Source organism: Engystomops pustulosus, chromosome 3 (genome assembly GCF_040894005.1).
Source record: "Engystomops pustulosus chromosome 3, aEngPut4.maternal, whole genome shotgun sequence".
NCBI classification, from domain to species: domain Eukaryota; kingdom Metazoa; phylum Chordata; class Amphibia; order Anura; family Leptodactylidae; genus Engystomops; species Engystomops pustulosus.
In genome coordinates this window covers 127,825,479-127,844,405 of record NC_092413.1, presented here as the reverse complement: position 1 = coordinate 127,844,405, position 18,927 = coordinate 127,825,479, and the positions used below count along the sequence as shown (strand labels likewise).

Here is an 18,927-nt window from a genome sequence, read left to right as displayed (position 1 = left end):
GAATGCAGTTAGAAAGCCAACTTGTAATACTAAAGATTTGCTACAAAATTGTCATGTAGCCCATATATGTGGTATGACTGTTCAATCACTATTATCTGCACAATAAAAACAAGTGCCAATGAAAAGAGTATACGGTATGTTGTCTATTTATTTTAAAAAATCTAAGCCATTTTTAATATATATATATATATATATATATATGTTTTTTTAGACACCCAAACAATAATGCTTCTAGAATTTATCTTATTTTCCTGTGTGTTTTCTGTTGTTTTAATTGATATGTAAATTAATGCAATGGAACTCTGCCCCACGTTGACTCATGTTGTAAGCTCATTGCTACAAGGACATTGATAAATGATTCTATTGTCAGCCTGTAGTTCAGTTTCATTTACATACAGTAAAGCTAAAAGATCTTGTATTATACACTGTACATATTATTCATAATGTATATATCAATATATTTTATTCAGCTTAAATATTTGCAGTAGATTAATATGTTCTTATTTGATCCACATAAAATATGCTACAATACAGTTAAGGCCAGAAATATTTGGACAGTGACACAAGTTTTGTCATTTTAGCTGTTTACAAAAACATCTTCAGAAATACAATTATATATATAATATGGGCTGAAAGTGCACACTCCCAGCTGCAATATGAGAGTTTCCACATCCAAATCGGAGAAAGGGTTTAGGAATCATAGCTCTGTAATGCATAGCCTCCTCTTTTTCAAGGGACCAAAAGTAATTGGACAATGGACTCTAAGGGCTGCAATTAACTCTGAAGGCGTCTCCCTCGTTAACCTGTAATCAATGAAGTAGTTAAAAGGTCTGGGGTTGATTCAAGGTGTGTGGTTTTGCATTTGGAAGCTGTTGCTGTGACCAGACAACATGCGGTCAAAGGAACTCTCAATTGAGGTGAAGCAGAACATCCTGAGGCTGAAAAAAAAGAAAAAATCCATCAGAGAGATAGCAGACATGCTTGGAGTAGCAAAATCAACAGTCGGGTACATTCTGAGAAAAAAGGAATTGACTGGTGAGCTTGGGAACTCAAAAAGGCCTGGGATGACAACAGTGGTGGATGATCGCCACATACTTTCTTTGGTGAAGAAGAACCCGTTCACAACATCAACTGAAGTCCAGAACACTCTCAGTGAAGTAGGTGTATCTGTCTCTAAGTCAACAGTAAAGAGAAGACTCCATGAAAGTAAATACAAAGGGTTCACATCTAGAAGCAAACCATTCATCAATTCCAAAAATAGACAGGCCAGAGTTAAATTCGCCGAAAAACACCTCAAGAAATCAGCTCAGTTCTGGAAAAGTATTCTATGGACAGATGAGAAAAAGATCAACCTGTACCAGAATGATGGGAAGAAAAAAGTTTGGAGAAGAAAGGGAACGGCACATAATCCAAGGCACACCACATCCTCTGTAAAACATGGTGGAGGCAACGTGATGGCATGGGCATGCATGGCTTTCAATAGCACTGGGTCACTTGTGTTTATTGATGACATAACAGCAGACAAGAGTAGCCGGATGAATTCTGAAGTGTACCGGGATATACTTTCAGCCCAGATTCAGCCAAATGCTGCAAAGTTGATCGGCCGGCGCTTCATAGTACAGAAGGACAATGACCCCAAGCATACAGCCAAAGCTACCCAGGAGTTCATGAGTGCAAAAAAGTGGAACATTCTGCAATGGCCAAGTCAATCACCAGATCTTAACCCAATTGAGCATGCATTTCACTTGCTCAAATCCAGACTTAAAACGGAAAGACCCACAAACAAGAAAGACCTGAAGGCTACGGCTGTAAAGGCCTGGCAAAGCATTAAGAAGGAGGAAATCCAGCGTTTGGTGATGTCCATGGGTTCCAGACTTAAGGCAGTGATTGCCTCCAAAGGATTCACAACATAATATTGAAAATAAAAATATTTTGTTTGGGTTATGTTTATTTGTCCAATTACTTTTGAGCTCCTAAAATGTGGAGTGTTTGTAAAGAAATGTGTACAATTCCTACATTTTCTATCAGATATTTTTGTTCAACCCTTCAAATTAAACATTACAATCTGCACTTGAATTCTGTTGTAAAGGTTTCATTTCAAATCCAATGTGGTGGCATGCAGAGCCCAACTCGCGAAAATTGTGTCACTGTCCAAATATTTCTGGCCCTAACTGTATATCTTATTTTGAGATATATACCTTACATTCATCTATCATTGCCTATTTGTAATTCTCACAATTTATATGTTTAAAACATAGAATTTTGGAGTCAAGGAATTTAACTAGATAAATATTTCTTTTAGATATTGCGGCAGAAAAACAGTGTAATTCTTCAAGGAGACCATGGTACAGGCAAAACTGAAACAATAAAGGTACAACTTGTTCATTTTTGCAATGGTGTTTTAGGGTGATGCATAGTGCCTTATGGCTCTATAATACACAACGTAATGGTTATGACATCAAAAAAGTTGAAGTCTATCTACCATGAAAATCAATCCTTTGTAAAAATCAACACTTAAAATTATGCTAATGACCCTGAAGGGCTCCTGGGGATGTTACCAGTGCCCCTCCCTGCTGCAGATTCACAGCCTGTTACACTTTCTCTCCTATTATGTTGCTCCCTCAGCACATACCCTCCCTATACCTGATGTAATCTCATTGCGGGGCGGGCGGAAATGCTCCTTGCACCCTGAACCAGTCTGTGAGGCTACAGCATGGAGGGGCTCTGGTGATTTTGATGGTAACAATAATAATAATAATTTTTATTTATATAGTGCCATCATATTCTATAGCGCTTTACAAATCATAAAGAACATATACAAATATAATATTACATAAAAGAGTCAAACAGTCATATGGAATAATAGGAGTGAAGGCCCTGTTCACAAGAGCTTACAGTCTATGAGGATGAAGGGGGTGACACAAGAGTTATAAGACAAAAATGGTAAATAACACACTTAACTATGCTTTTTGTTCAGCAATTGAGTCTTGCATGGTGAGCGTGCATAAAGGGCAGTGGAGCCTTCAGTAGTTTACAATTTATCATGTAATCAATGATACCAGGATGTTTTGCAGCTATAAGGTTGCAAACATATTGAGACAGATAACTGATTTACACATTAAGAGAGAGATTCTAGAGATTTATTACTATTTGTGGAATTCTGGAACCCATCAACCCCCTGCCCTGACACTGGGGCCTATCGCATTCACTCTTATAATTTAATTTGACAGACCACTATCATCTCACTATCACTATCTTCAGATACCCCACCTGTTACAAACAGTGGGTAGGACTAACATGGTCTCTAAGCCTACAGAATTCGAATATATATGCAAAATGTCGACCCACACATTGGGATTAATCTCTATTATTTATGCACTCCTACTGTGATCACCACTAAGCAGCTGGATTGCTTTCTAATTACTGATAGAGTTCAGCTGCTGTCATGACATCCCAAGGATTTTTGTATTTCTCTTTCTATATTTAATACTTCAATACTTTTTCTTTGTATCATTTCTCTTTATTAGACATCATGGGCATAGCTATTCTTTTCCCAGTGTGGAGTGGATAATTTGTTACCAAAACCAGGAAACATTTAAATTCAATACCACCTTTACATGACAAATAGTTTACTTAGAAAATGAGTGACCCCTTGAGTAATTATATTTCACCCATTGGGACTCGTTTACTAAGCTCCGTGCGCCAGTTTTCTGTAAGATTCGGCACGTTCTCTCTAGCGCAAACTGCCTGAACAAGTATTTAAGAAGGGTCCGCGCAACATATGTGTCAAACGCAACCCTTTTGTGGCACGGCTGCACTATTCTTCATGCGACACATGAAGGGGACATTCTGGTACTCAGTCGGACCGTGCACCACATTTATCATGCAAAGTCTGACAGAATTGTGTTTCACGCTCATGTTAAAGGTGCACCAAAAAAAGTGGTGCATTCTGTCGAACAGTGCAGAGGGCATCAGATTCATGAAGAACGGGTTCCTAAAATGCGTATATAGGGCAGTTTGCACTGTTCTTATTAAATGTGCCCTTTCTCTTTCTCTATCTCTACTTTATATATAAACAGAATATACACATATAGGGTCTTCTTTATATTTAATATTAGATAACTGTATTCTGAAATGATCATCTTTTTTTCTTATTACCAAGAGCTATAAGTGGCATCACATATTCACCACCCTAGTATGATATTGGAAGTTACTGAGGAGATCTGTTACCACACAAAAGCATAAGGTTGCAGGTTGTGTGCTTTATACACGCACAGTTTGCCATCTTAAATTTTCCCTAGAAATCATTTACAATCTACAAATCTTTGACTACAGTAAGTTGTGACATACAAGCTGCAACAAATAGGTTATTGTTCTTGTGTGGAATTAATACACTTTTTTCTTATGTAAAATAAAATATATTCTGTATTTCACAGGGACTGTCATATCTACTGGGAAACTTCCTTTATATTTTCACCTGTTCTTCAGTGACAGAAATATCGTCTCTCAGTAGAGTAATACAAGGAACAGCTCTTGTAAGTAACCCATATCTTAAGCTATTATAGCATGTATGTTTGTAAGGTGGGCAGTGTGTCACAACCACTAGGGTAACCAGTTAATAGAAATACTTATAGGGTCCAACTAATAGGGTCAGTACCTGCCAGAGAACACAATAATGACTTAACACCGAAAAGTCCTATGTCGAAATATCATAATTGACCATAGGACCTCCTATAACATTCTCACATGGGGGGAGATCAAGCTAAGAGTAAAAATGTGCTTAGCTTTCATTTTACCAGTGCTCATGAATATTTTAAAGGGGAGCTGTAATTAGTTGTTATGGGCAACTAAGCACATTCTTACTCTTAGTCAGTTTGATAAATCTCCCCCATGATCTCCATGGTGATATCTAGTAGAAGATCTCCAAAACCTGCAGAGCAACTGAGAGAACAGTTTTCTGACAGAGACAGACAGGTCTCTTGTATACATGACAGCAAGAGATGCTACCAGCTTCTGTACTTTACTGTTCTAACAGGACATTTTGTTCATATGCAACACCCCTGCCAATACATAAGCAGGCTGGTATTTGCGAATAGTGCCCTCTCCAAGTTAGGAACTGTCAGAGGGAGTCATGAACCCTCTAGTAAGTTTCTAGTAATGGGAGATTATGTAATTGCAGCAGTAGACTCTGCCGGGGGGGGGGGGGGGGGTGCTGCATCAGTTAAATGATGTAAAGTGTTATCCAATCAGTTAGCTGTATTGTAAACTGGAGTGTGATTGGATAGGTGCTACCATCTGACTAGCAGTCTGATCACATGATCTTAGTGAAGAGAGAAAGAGTGTGTGGAGCACACCTTCAGAAACCAATCCCAGGAACTGAGTCAGAAGACTCTAATCCAGAGCTGCAGCTTTCACAGTTTGGACACAGCTCCACCTCAATTATCCCAGCCTGCATACACCATCAGGCTGGTGCTTTATTCCTGCGACCAATCCAGTACCAGAATCCGAATCTGCTGTTTGACCGTTTTGGCACTTTGCCTGCTACCTGTTCTTCAGTAAAGAAGCATGAGTTGATTTGCACAACGTTGCCTCCGTCTGATCCCTGGAAAAGGTTTGCTACCACCACTGGCTTCCCCATACATTATCCAGGGACAATTAGGGGTAGCTCCAGGGAGAAACCAGTACTTCAGCCTCTCCCTCCTTATTTCTTGCAAACACACCTGCTGGAGACCTGCCAGGCTGTAGGACAGCAATCTGGTCCCCATACCAAGCACCGTGACTAGGCGTATTCTGGGCCCCGGCTGTCTCCATGCCACAAGAAAAGGCTTGGCCCCGGTGGGGGATGTTGCACATATGTGACTTTATCTTATGTGACATGTCCATGTGAGAGCAATGCATATATATGCAATGTATTTCACTAAAATTCTCTGAACTTTAAGTGCAATAGTTTGAGCTAAATTATTTGTTTAATAATATGTCATTAAATAACACAATACACTGTAATATACAATAAAAGAAATAATGTCTCCGCTTATTGTGTAGGATGGATGCTGGAGCTGCTTTGACGATTTTCATCTCCTCCCTGAGAATGCAGTCTCTGTCTTTATGCAAAGTACACAGTCTCTTTATGATTCAATGCAAGCAGAACTACCCCAAATCACCTTACCAGAAGGATCCCAGGTCTGCAAGTATAAGTTTTGAATCTATTCTATAACTCTTTAGAGATAACTTCTTTATATAATCCTTCCCTGTTGATCAGGTGACTTTAACCCCTTAACAACCAAGCCCTTTTTTGTTTTTGCATTTTCATTTTTCACTCCCCACCTTCAAAAATCTATAACTTTTTAAAATTTTTGCATGTAAGGAAAAATCAAGTAAAAAATTGCTCTTCATAGGGATGGTATTTAATATTCCATGCCGTGTACTGGGAAGCAGGAAAAAATTCCAAATGCAATGAAATTGTTGAAAAAATGCATTTGCACCCTTTTCTCGTGAGCTTCGATTTTACGGCTTTCACTGTGCACCTGAAATGACATATCTACTTTAATCTTTGGGTTGGTACAATTATGGGAAGCCAAATTTATATAGGTTTTATAATGTTTTCATACATTTCCAAAATGTAAAATATCCTATACAAGAAAAAATCCTTCATTTTCTTATCTTCTGGTGCTAATAACTTTTGAATGCTTCAGTGTCCGGAGCTGTGTGTGGTGTAATTTTTTTGCGGCTACCATTGTAATGACTGTACAGCCTTTTGATCACTTTTTACCTAACATGTTTATGATTTTTACTGTTTCTTTACATTTTTATCAGTTCTAGGGAAAGGGGGGTGATTTGAATTTTAGGGTTTTTTAATTTAATTTTTTTTTACTTTTTTAAATAATTTTTTTACTATTTTTCAGACCCCCTAGGGTACTTTAACTCTCGGTTGTCTGATTGATCCCACCATATACTTCCATACTACAGTATGGCAGTATATGGGGATTTTACAAATCATGTGTTACAGTGTGCAAATCGCACAATACATAGTAGAAAAAGAGACAGCCTCTGGTCTTTGTGTGACCCGAGTCTTTCATAGCAACAGATCGCCGCTCACTGTTATCGTTGCAGGGAGCCAAGATGGTGGCGTCCATGCGCCGCTGGCTCTTGAATACCATTGAACGGGTTAACATGTTTGCTGCAGTAACGGGTTAACATGTTTGCTGCAGTAACACTTACCGGATATGGATAGGGCTCAACCTGTGAGCCCTCTCCAAGCACTCGAAGCCGACGCTTTCAGGTGGAGTTTTAGAAATGTATAGTTTATAACACATTGGGGTTGAGCTGTTTATTTTTTGCCTAGCATGTAAGATTACAATGTCGCACATTTTTGAGAGATGTGTTTTTATTTTTCTACTTTTCCGTATTTGAACTTCAACTTATTGTTTATTTATAGTTTTATCCAGATGATTTGGGACATTTTAATCGCGTTGAAAACTTTTTTTAAAGGTTGCAAAGAATTTTCCCAACTTCATCCTCAACACCAGGCAAACAAGTTAGAATGAGAAGCACACGTTAAATTTAACACGACAGGAAACCCATGACTAATAAACAGGACAAAAAAGAAACTTAACTGATATTGTTGCCATGCAGTGCGTCTTTAAATGTGAATAAACACTCTGTCTATAGAAAGTAGTGGAAAAAAGGTTCTAGGTTTTTATGTTGCTAAAAATGAAACACTTACGTAATCTCATCCTGACATGTCACTGGGGTTGTATTGGTAAGTACAATGGGAATCTACTAGCACCATCTAGTGGTTAGTTATGTTCTTGTAAGCCAAAAGATGGAGGCAAAATAATAATCTTTATTTATATAGACCCATCATATTCTGCAGCATCGTACATAGCATGAGCTACATGTACAAGTAAAACAAGACATTGCATAGTAATAAAATAATCAAATGAAACAATAGGAATTAGAAACGTGCTCGCAAGAGCTTACAGTCTATGAGCTATTACTAATAATAGTAATTCTTTATGTATATAGCGCCATCATATTCTGCAGCACGTTACAGATTATGAGGTAGCAAAAGGAGGAAGGTTGGAACAGCACCGTGTAAAAACCGGGTGCAAATCTTCTCAGCGGGTCTGACGTGACTCGCTTAACACAGTCAAAAAAGAATAGGTAGAAGCAGCACTCCAATGTGTAGTGAAAACAAAAGAATTTAATCCACCATTGATGCGACGTTTCGCCTGATCATTACAGGCATTTTCAAGCATTGAAAATGCCTGTAATGATCAGGCGAAACGTCGCATCAATGGTGGATTAAATTCTTTTGTTTTCACTACACATTGGAGTGCTGCTTCTACCTATTCTTTTTAGATTATGAGGTAGATACACTAACATTAAAGAGCAAAAAAATAGTCATTAATTAAATCAATAGGAATAAGGTCCCTGTTCCTATCTATCTATTTCAGTTCCAAGTTGTCCCAAAATAGTTGTTGCACTATCCTTTTACAGTAGTATTAACATTTACCACTACTGTCTATAATCCATAATATTACTATAGAAAATATACTGCTTTTGTAGTCAGTCTAGTATTGCCTTTCTGGGTAATAATTATTTAAGGAACTTCTCACGGACTGAGCCCTCTCCATAGCCGGTAAGTCTTTGCTGCATATCGCAGCAAAGACTTACCAGTAACACCCGCGATCGGTGCTAGCACCGGTCAAGGTTGTTAACCCGCACATCGCCGCCAACAAAGCCGCCGAAGACGAGGCTGTCTGGATTAAACCCATTCATTACTATGTGTATGAGGATGAAAATCTCCATATTCTGCCATACTGTAGCACTGCATTATATGATAGGATCAATCAGACAACCTAGGGTTAAAGTACCCTAGGGACTCTGAAAAATAGTAAAAAAAAATAAAAAAAAAATATAATAAAAAAACCTACAAATTCAAATCACCCCCCTTTCCCTAGAACTGATATAAATATAAATTAACAGTAAAAATCACAAACACAATAGGTATCGCCGCATCCAAAAATGCCCGATCTATCAAAATATAACAACATTTTTTTCACTGTGTTCAACCCCATAATGGAAAATAGCGCACAAAGTCGAAAACGGCCATTTTTTGCCTGTTTGATAAATATAAAAAAATCAATAAAAGTTGATCAAAAGGTCATAAAAATTATAGCATTGAAAACTGAATCAAAGTCGCAAAAAATTAGTTTCTAATTTTTGTAAATGTATGAAAACATTATAAAACCTATACAAATTTGATATCCCCGTGATCGCACTGACCCAAAGAATAAAGTAGACATGGGACGCACAGTAAAAGCTGTAAATTCCAAGCCCACAAGAAATGCCGTATTTCATTGCATTTGGAATTTTTTTCCTGTTCTCCAGTACATGGCATGAAATATTCAATATAATCACTATGAAGTGCAATTTGTTACGCAGAAAACAAGCCATCACACAGCTCTTTACGTGTAAAAAAATAAAAGTTATAGATTTTTGATTGTGGGGAGTGAAAAATGAAAAAACAAAAAAAAGGGCAAGCTCCTTAAAGGGTTAAAGGGGAACCTGTCAGATAACCTAACTCACACTAACTAAACATATCAGCCACACCTCCAGCTGCCTGATTGACAAGCGGTGTGCTTTCTCTTCAACCGAATGAACTTGTTACATCTTTCAACCCTCCCTCAGGAATGAGAGAGAGAGACATTTGCTGTATGTCAATCACCCTCCCGCAGGAATTCTCTAAAGCCAACTTCTGTCTCATTCTCGAGGGGGGTTTTTAGCTGGAGACTTGGATGTGCAGGAAGGACATGAATATGCTGGATTCATTTCAAATACATTTTTTTTTTTTTTACAGATTGAAGTACAACCCAGTTGTAACCTCTTTCTCACTGTCACAAAGCCTGGATTCAAGAGTCTACCAAAGAATATACTGGCTAACTTCAGAGCAGTTTCTATGCTTTTTCCAGATCAAACAACTATTCTAAAAGCAAAACTTACCAGCCTTGGTTTTAAAGGTCCAAAGGCCCTAGCCACAAGATTACAGCTCACCTCAGAACTGGTTAAGGAACAACTGTTAGTCTTCTGAAACTTGTATTTTTTTTAATGCTCAATGTGTGTCTTACAAATGACACTGTAGTATTATTGTGGTAGTAGAAGTTGTAGAGACTACTGCATGCTAGCATGGGCATACCAAGTCATTAGAATCTAAAGTCATGTTGATCACAAAGCCATTCTTCTGAAACTGCCTAGTGTAAAATAAATTTACTTGACTCAGCATTTTCTCTAAAATTGTAACTCTCTTAATTCAGTGTTTTTTTTTCTCCTTTTTTTATAGACCAGAAGAATTTCACTGTCATTTTAGTTTAGGGTCTATGCTAGAAGTTATAAACCGAGGGGTTCAACGCCGAGAATTGGAAAAGATGATTAATGGTCGTATGGAGACTGAAGGAGGACGAGTCTCTCGATCCAGCAGTGTTATGTCATATCAACAGTTTACTGCATTTACAACAAGTATGATGTTTCTTCATGATTTGTGTCTCATAATATTTTCAGAAAATATTAAAATGAAACTGACACCCAATTTCTTAAAGGGAGTCTACAAAAATTTTGACTGTACAGACAGAGTTAGTTAGCAGCCTGGGAGATGTGTGTAACCAGGGCCAGAAAGGATGTAAAACACATAAACTGTTTCCATCCATATAAAAGGGGGTGTGAAATGTACCTAACATATCATTATGCTGTTTACTTAACCCCAATAGTAAATGGAAATTGTGTTTATTTATTTGAACAATATTGGTCAGCTCTGAATGGGAAACATCCTTACAGAATAGAGCATATGTCCTGCAGGGATGCAGGGACTCATAGCTCATAGATAACTATGGTTCTGGGGCTGCATAGGTTTGTCTGACTAAACCCTATGAAAAAATGCAAATCAGTTTTCTAGGATGGGATTAGGAAAACCACGCCTATTTTAGCTACCTTTTTAGGAACTGCCTTGACATCAAGCATGGCTCCAGGAAGCCTAATGACATGATGCGGGATTAAAACCAAACCAGTGTATCTATCCCAGAAGGAACAGAAATTGTAGACAGCCCCTGGTTTGGACCTGGTTGGGTCTCCTCAGTACAGCATAGGGAACTGGTTTGGCCAAGTGAGAGGCTTATGACTGCAAGGCGGCCTACCATAGTCACAAGCCTCTCACTCAGACTAACAGTTCCCTAAAGCCTAACCAGTTCCTTAACAGTCAGCCTACAAGGCGGCTAAATTTGCAGTCTCCGGAAGGAGAACTTTTACTTCCCAACGAAAACAGCACAGTTTGGCAATAAAAGCACAGTACATCCATCACAGCACAGTATAACCTGTACAGGCGGTCCCCTACTTAAGGACACCCGACTTACAGACAACCCATAGTTACAGACGGACCCCTCTGCCCACTGTGACCTCTGGTGAAGCTCTCTGGATGCTTTACTATAGTCCCAGACTGCAATGATCAGCTGTAAGATGTCTGTAGTGAAACTTTATTGATAATTCTTGGTCCAATTACATCAAAAATTTTGAAACTCCAATTGTCACTGGGGCAAAAGAAAATTTTTTTTCTAGAACTTCCATTATAAAATATACAGTTTCGACTTACATACAAATTCAACTTAAGAACAAACCTCCAGACCCTATCTTGTATGTAACCCGGGGACTGCCTGTATATGATTCAATAATCCTAATCAAGCAGAGATATTTGAAGAAACAAATATACCATATTTTCGAATTATAGGATGCACATGAACATAAGACTCAAAATTATAGGGATAAAAGAGAAGTAACTGCTACCATTTTCCATACCATCTTCTGAATATCACTCTTGAACAAATTGGTGACCTAATATGTTGGTACAATGGAGATTTACTGTACAATACTGTACATTTCTATCTAGATAAGAAGTTGAGTGAGCAGGGGTATGCACCCAGAAGTCACCAAGGGGACCTGTCAGCGGAAACTGCCCTAATAAACCACTACAAGTATGTTGTCATGCAGTATAACATCTTCCAGATCACGTTTCTTTCATGGTTCTTTGTGGTGGCATTATCCAGAAGATCAACTTTGAAGTGAGATGCAAATTGGTTGTATAAAGTCATGGGGCGAATAGCTCAGCATTAAAGTCAAGCTCTCCCTGCATCAGAAAGACCCCAGTGTAAATAAATACTACTAAAGAAGATCTGCATGGCAATGTACTGGTAGTGGTTTATTAGGTCAGTTTCTGCTGACAGGTTCCCTTGGTGACTTCTGGGTGCATACCCCTGTTCACTCTCATCTATTAGATCGATATCTGCTGACAGGCTCACTTTAACTGTTTTTGATGTCTCATCACTCTAATGTAAGGATCACTCTAATGTTAGCTTATTAGCTAAGATGCCCATTGCATGTTGGTGATTCAGATTTGTCCTAGAATGAATTATTAAAGAATATTCAAAGGCTCTCTCAAGTAAATATTCCTGTAATTTGTGATTGTTCCTGCTAATAAAGCTTGCATAAATGCACTGTAGTCCTCAGTTTAGAGGGTATATTGTTCTGCATAACAAACATTTGTGATTTTCTCTCATTTAGGTCCTGTTCCTAGTTTAAAAGCTGGCAACAGTGCGGATAGAAATAAGAAAATCATATCAACTAATCCTGTTCTTGCTGCTGCAAAGGAAAGTTGTGCATTGATAGCTGATTCACTGCAAGATGTCATTGGCCCAAGAATGACTGGAGATGTAAGAAGAATAATGTAAAAATTATATACAACAATTTGGTCACTTTATTAAAGGACTTTAGGACTATTACTGGGAAAGCCAGTTGTAAACAGAGTCAAGCTAATATGTTTTTATTGTTGTTATAATGTATTAGAAAAACTATGTGAGGACTTGAGGTGGAATATGGAGACACTAGGTAAGGGAACATAGCAGTAGGGTTATAGTGTATTGTAGACAATTCTATAGAAGCAGATGTTTAGGTTATGGGGTGTAGGGGGGCAGTCTGGTGTGTTTTGTTGTGACAGATATGTCTAGTGGAAGGGATGTGTTAGATGGAGGATGGCACATGTCCAGGAATTTGCTACTATTTCCTTCCACGCCACCTCCAAGTGGACGTGGGGGACATGCAGCAGACTGTAGCAGTATTATACCCAGGCCAGTATTGAGGTTGGTGGGGGCCCCTGGGTGCAAAATCTTATGGAGGCCTCACTGAGTATAGCATACATAAACATCCTCCTGCTCACTATCCCACTATCCCGCAGTATTACATCTATATACAGCCCCCCCCCCAGTAATATATATATATATATACATATAAAGCCACCTCAACCAGTATTGCATTTATATACAGCTGCCTCAACCCCAGAAATACATTTAAATATAGCCTCCTCCCCCCAGTAATACACTAGACAGATGCCTCCTCCACCTACAGGGAGACTCCCAGCCCAGACAAATGCCCCTTCCACCAGTACAGGCAGAGACACCCAGCCCTATAATACGGCTCTGCTTATACCATAGCAGTGGTATTGAAAGCTGTGGTACTTAATAAGCTGTCCTATGCCAGATGTGTAGTTGGAGAAGAGTAGGGATTCTATAATTTAAGGGTCATCAAATGTTCCCCACCCTTCCTCATTGCATTACACATGCTCTAAGTATAACTTCAGGGTTGCTGAAGATGGAGGATGATAATGATCAGAGCCCTGATGGTGGACCCTGATATGCATAGAGGATAGCCTTTCAATTTATGTGTCCGTAGGTGACAATTCATCATTCATTATTTTATTCATAGTATTTACTTTTTGGAACAAATTTAAAAAAAAAAACTTTTATTCTCTTTACAGAATTATTTGGTATTCAAGCAAATTGTTGGAGATGTGTTCATGGGAATGTATGACTCAGATAACAGACTAATCCTTCAGAAAGAAATCGAAAAAGCCATTTTACTGAAATCGGAGGAAAATAAATTGTATCCCCATCCCCCATGGCTTACTAAAGTGAAACAGCTATTTAATTTATCCCTAGTAAATTCTGGTAAATATGTAAAATCCACTTGCATTGAGAAATGACTATTCTCATTTTTTTTTCTTTATGAAAAGTTATATTAACAATGTGCCAAAATCTGTTGTATTTTTCTGGTGGCATTTTAGCCAACAAATAGGAGGTGCAACATTGGGCTAGTGACTCTTAAGCCACTGTAGATGTATCATTCACTGTTAAACTTACTTTCAGACATGATTAATAATAAAGCCCAGTGTGTCTATGAAAAGAGAGATCTGAACAATGAATGTTCAAACTTGGCCCAATAATTTACTACTGAAGTACAAGTAAACACTGCCATGGACTTCTTTTGTCCTTGATTAGTGATTATTACAGGCAATTCATCTGCCTAAGGACCATTAGTGTAAGCCTACTGTGACATAAAATAAAGAATAAAATATGCATTTTTTGGTTACTGATTTTATATCATTACAGGTATAATAGTGGCAGGACCTCCAGCTTCTGGAAAAAGTTCATGCATTAGGACATTGGTTCAGGCTCTTAATCATATTCAGGCCTCTAATGGAGAATTGTCTCATAAAATTGTGAAGATTCATCCTCTAAGTGTTGACAACAGTACTTTGATGTTTGGCGGTCAGATTGAATCACATATGTGGCAGGATGGCGTTGTCAGCTATTTATGGAAGAAAGCAATCCAGGTAAGTTTGGAGAATACACATGATATATCAAAGAGCATTGTTATACCTTACTTCCATCTTATGATATTACTCTTTTATATTTATTCATGTATGTTTCATTATACATTCATCTGTACGTTTATATGTTTAGAATCACTGTTATACATGGCTCTGGTTTGATGGACCTCTGAAAGGAGACTGGGCTGACAACTTTAACAGTGTACTTGGGCCAGAGAAAGTAAGTACAATGGTAGGGCCGCTAGCCTTCAGCATATGCCGATAAAATTATTATTTCTTTATTTCATCCAAAATTGCAATACAGAACAATTCGAAGTAGTCCCACTTAATGACACGTTTCGCATAAGGATTTTCAGTCACATAAACAAGGATAGATCAATGTTTACCTTTCTTTATGCAAAGTTGTGTCCCTAGTCCCATGGGAGTGGCCAGTGAGGAGTGGGGCTGATATGCAATGGGGGAGGAGATATGTGGGACATTGGAGGTTTTTTTTTACTTGAAATCGATGAACGCCAGAGCGGTTTACTGAGGTTGGGTGGGAAACTGCTTTTCACTGGCCACTTCCATGGGACTAGGGACACAGCTTTGCATATAGAAAGATAATAATAATCTTTATTTATATAGCGTCATCAAATTCCGTAGCCCTTTACAAATCATAGGTAACATATATAAATATAATAATACGTTACATAGTACAGTCATATGGAACAATAGAAGTGAGGGCCCTGCTGCAAGAGCTTACATTCTGTGAGGATGAAGGGGGTGACCCAAGAGGTAAAGAGCTTGTATAATGGTCCAGCCATTATTTATAAAGGAAGAGTATAAGATAATTTAATAAATAAAAATTCCTTTGCTTGAACCAGTCATTCGCCACCATCTTATATACAAAGTCCAAGGTGAAAGAGACTACAGAGAAGCCTAGAGCTTGGTATATATCTGGTGTTTGCCATATAACAGACGAGAGATAGGACATAGGATGGATTAGTAAAGGGAGAGTTGACATTTCATGCCGTGACTTTGACAGGCTTGCCTAAAACGATGTGTTTTAAGAGCACGTTTGAAACTTTGTAGGGTGGGTATTAATTTCAGAGTCTGGGGAAGGGCGTTCCAGAGAATTGGTGCGACTTGGAAGAAGTCCTCGAGACATGCATGAGATGTTCGAATTAAAGTAGAGATTAATCTAATATCACTGGCAGATCAAAGAGCATGGGTTGGGTGACTGAGATGAGAGAGGTAGGGAGGTCCAGCATTATGCAGGCTTTGTGGATGAGGGTTATTATTTTAAACTAAATTCGGAAGGAGGCAGACAGCCAGTTCAGTGATTGGCACAAACTGGAAGTGTCTGTGTAGCATTTGGTCTGAAAGACGAGCCTGGCTGCTGCATTAAGAATAGATTGTAGAGGAGAGAAATTAGTGAATGGAAGACCATTTAGTAGGGAGTTACAGTACTCTAGTCAAAAGTGAATCAGCACAACGATTAGCATTTTAGGAGTTTCAATTGTCAGACATGGTTGGATTCTGGAGATGTTTCTGAGATGCATGTGGCAAGAGCAAGCAAGAGATTGACCTCTCCTTTTCATTATATGTTCAGAGTCCAGCACAACCCCAAGACAGCGGGCCTGCTGCCTCGGTGATCCCACAGACCGAGATGGAGAGGTCAGGGTTAGGCAAGTTAGTAGATGGTGGAAAGATAAGGAGTTAGTCTTAGGCCGGGGTTATGTTACGTGCAGAAGTATATAGTTCAGTATCATTAGCATAGAGATGATACTGGAAACCAAATCTTCTGACTGAGAAAGCCCAGCAGTGAGAGGAAGATGTGAAGAGAAAGATCCAGAAAAGGAGACTCTGAAAGTGCGATCAGAGAGATAGGGGGAAAACCAAGAGAGTGCAGTGTCCTTAAGGCCAATGGAGCGAAGCATCCTGAGGAGGAGCTGGTGGTCCACATATATATACATAATATAAAAAAAACAATACACAAAACACTTTCTGATCTAACTTATCTTTAAGGCAGTTTTCTTATAACAGGTTCCCTTTAGTAGTTAAGTACCTTATATACTCGAGTATAAGCCTAGTTTTTCAACACAAAATTTGTGCTCAAAAACCCTAACTCGGCTTATACTCGAGTCAACTAAAAAAAATAAAGTCAAAACTCACCTTTCTGACATCACCTGTAGGTCCTCTTCTGTCTGAGACAGTCTGAGACAGAAGAGGACCTATGGGGGACGTCGGAAAGATGAGTACAGTGTTATTTTTTTTCCTACTACAGGGGCTGGGCAGGCTGTATGCTACAGGGGCTGACAGACTATATACTGGGAGGCCGTAACCAATGCATTTCCCAGCCTCGGCTTATACTCGAGTCAATAGGTTTTCCCAGTTTTTGTGTTGAAATTAGGGGTTTCGGCTTATACTCGGGTCGGCTTATACTCGAGTATATATGGTATTCATCCCACGTATGCAAGGTCACAAGTAGAGCAATCTATTTTTATAGATTATGGACTGTGTATAACAATTGATTGCATCTTTGATCTTAATATTTTTCCCATCAGTTTTGAGACAACCGTTTTTGTCTAGTGTGCAAACCTAAAGCACATACATTTAGATAGATCATATCTTATTTTCCTTTCAAATAAATGTCTCTTATTCCTCAGTTGATAATTCAGACCTAACTCAATGCCATACCTCAACATGTTGTATGTTGAACACTGTGATGAGAAAAAAATCTAAATATCTTTATTGCCAATTTTTGTGCAACCCAAAAATATTTGTATAAACATCACACATTCCCTGCATTGTTATTAACTACACATACAATTTGCCCCTAAAAAGAGTTAACACTTATATAACTCCATAGATAAAAATCTAAAAATTACAGGAGTCAGAATGGGCAACACATAGTTGCAAAGTCTGCTACCAGCCTATGGTTATATGCATATGAGTATGAAACTTCAGCTTATGTGTTATCCATTCCCTTCAATGGGTGAAGCAGGTCCCTGTTAAAAGTGGTGATGAAAGAGAAGTGTTTGTACTACTTTTCCATGGATCAGAGATCGCATATGACCAGCATTGTTAGTTGTGTAAATAAGCCTGGATCTAGTCTTGCTTTAGCAGTTGTGTTGCAAAAAATGTTACAACCCTGTACAAGTTAAATATTCATTTATGTGTATTATTTATTTTAATGTATGTAGGTTTTACAGCTCAGTAATGGTGACTATTTAGAACTTCCAGAAAATCTAAAATTAATTTTTGAAACAACTGGTTTACAAACAGCTTCACCTGCAACTCTGACCAAAGCAGTGAGTATTCACATTTATTGTAACATTTTGCATGCTTGTTATAAACTGGAAGAGCGTTGAAATACATTTTTATAATATTTAAGGGGATATTATATATTGAAGATGAAGCTCTCGGATGGAGACCGCTGTCTAAAATTTGGCTAGATGCGAGAAACCAACAAGAAAATGCTGTGAGTTAAATTATAACAAAAATTACATTTATTTATTCTGTCTAAAATCTAGACAATGGGGCATATGTATCAGGGCCTCTGCGCCACGTTAGTGGGAGTGGGCTGGCACAGGGCATTACTGACAGGTCTTGCCTGGTGTAGAATAAACGCTGCGCAGCAGCCTGCCCAATACATCGAGAGGCGGAAGCCTCTATATTTCCCAGTGTATGTTGCGGAATAGAAAAAAATAAGATTTTTCCTTATTTTACTTCCCAAACCTAGTCAAAAGCCTATTATTCAGCTAAACCAGTTCCCTACACTGTACTGCTTTGAAACAGTGCTGTCTACAGTTGGGATTATCTTCCTTATGGAACAGATATACTGGTTTTATACTGCATTATGTCATTAAGCTTTCTGAAAAAGTCATGTTGATGTTAAGGAGACTGTCCTTAAATGGAGCCAAGAGCCAATGTTTTCCTTATCCCATCCTGGAAACCATTTTACGGAGACTTACAGCTATGAATGCTTCACTGGGCAATTCTGGTAAAAATGCATATGTTTTCCAGGATGGCATAAGGACAAAGTTGCCTTTTTTAGCAACTTGTGAGAAATGTTTATTGTTTGTTGTTGTTTATTGTTTTTTTATATTTCTCCTGAGATTTGGTGCAAGTGAAAAAGCTATTTAGCCATACATTGTATTGCATACAAGTCTTTTCATTGCTAAGAGGGTTACCACATCACAAAATAGTTTTATAAAATACAACCCATAGCACCAGGT

At 38.4% G+C, this 18,927-nt stretch overlaps 1 protein-coding gene across 1 annotated transcript in view; it reads left to right on the top strand.

Moving 5' to 3' along the window:
• Positions 1-18,927, top strand: part of LOC140121911 (dynein axonemal heavy chain 5-like) — a 200,949-nt gene that overhangs the window by 97,629 nt on the left and 84,393 nt on the right. The window contains exons 45-55 of the mRNA XM_072142073.1: positions 2,303-2,371; positions 4,437-4,535; positions 6,043-6,180; positions 9,863-10,080; positions 10,343-10,518; positions 12,607-12,755; positions 13,856-14,045; positions 14,487-14,710; positions 14,841-14,927; positions 17,893-18,000; positions 18,084-18,170. Coding sequence (XP_071998174.1) covers positions 2,303-2,371; positions 4,437-4,535; positions 6,043-6,180; positions 9,863-10,080; positions 10,343-10,518; positions 12,607-12,755; positions 13,856-14,045; positions 14,487-14,710; positions 14,841-14,927; positions 17,893-18,000; positions 18,084-18,170 — 1,545 coding nt within the window. The remainder of the gene's footprint in view (positions 1-2,302; positions 2,372-4,436; positions 4,536-6,042; positions 6,181-9,862; positions 10,081-10,342; positions 10,519-12,606; positions 12,756-13,855; positions 14,046-14,486; positions 14,711-14,840; positions 14,928-17,892; positions 18,001-18,083; positions 18,171-18,927) is intronic.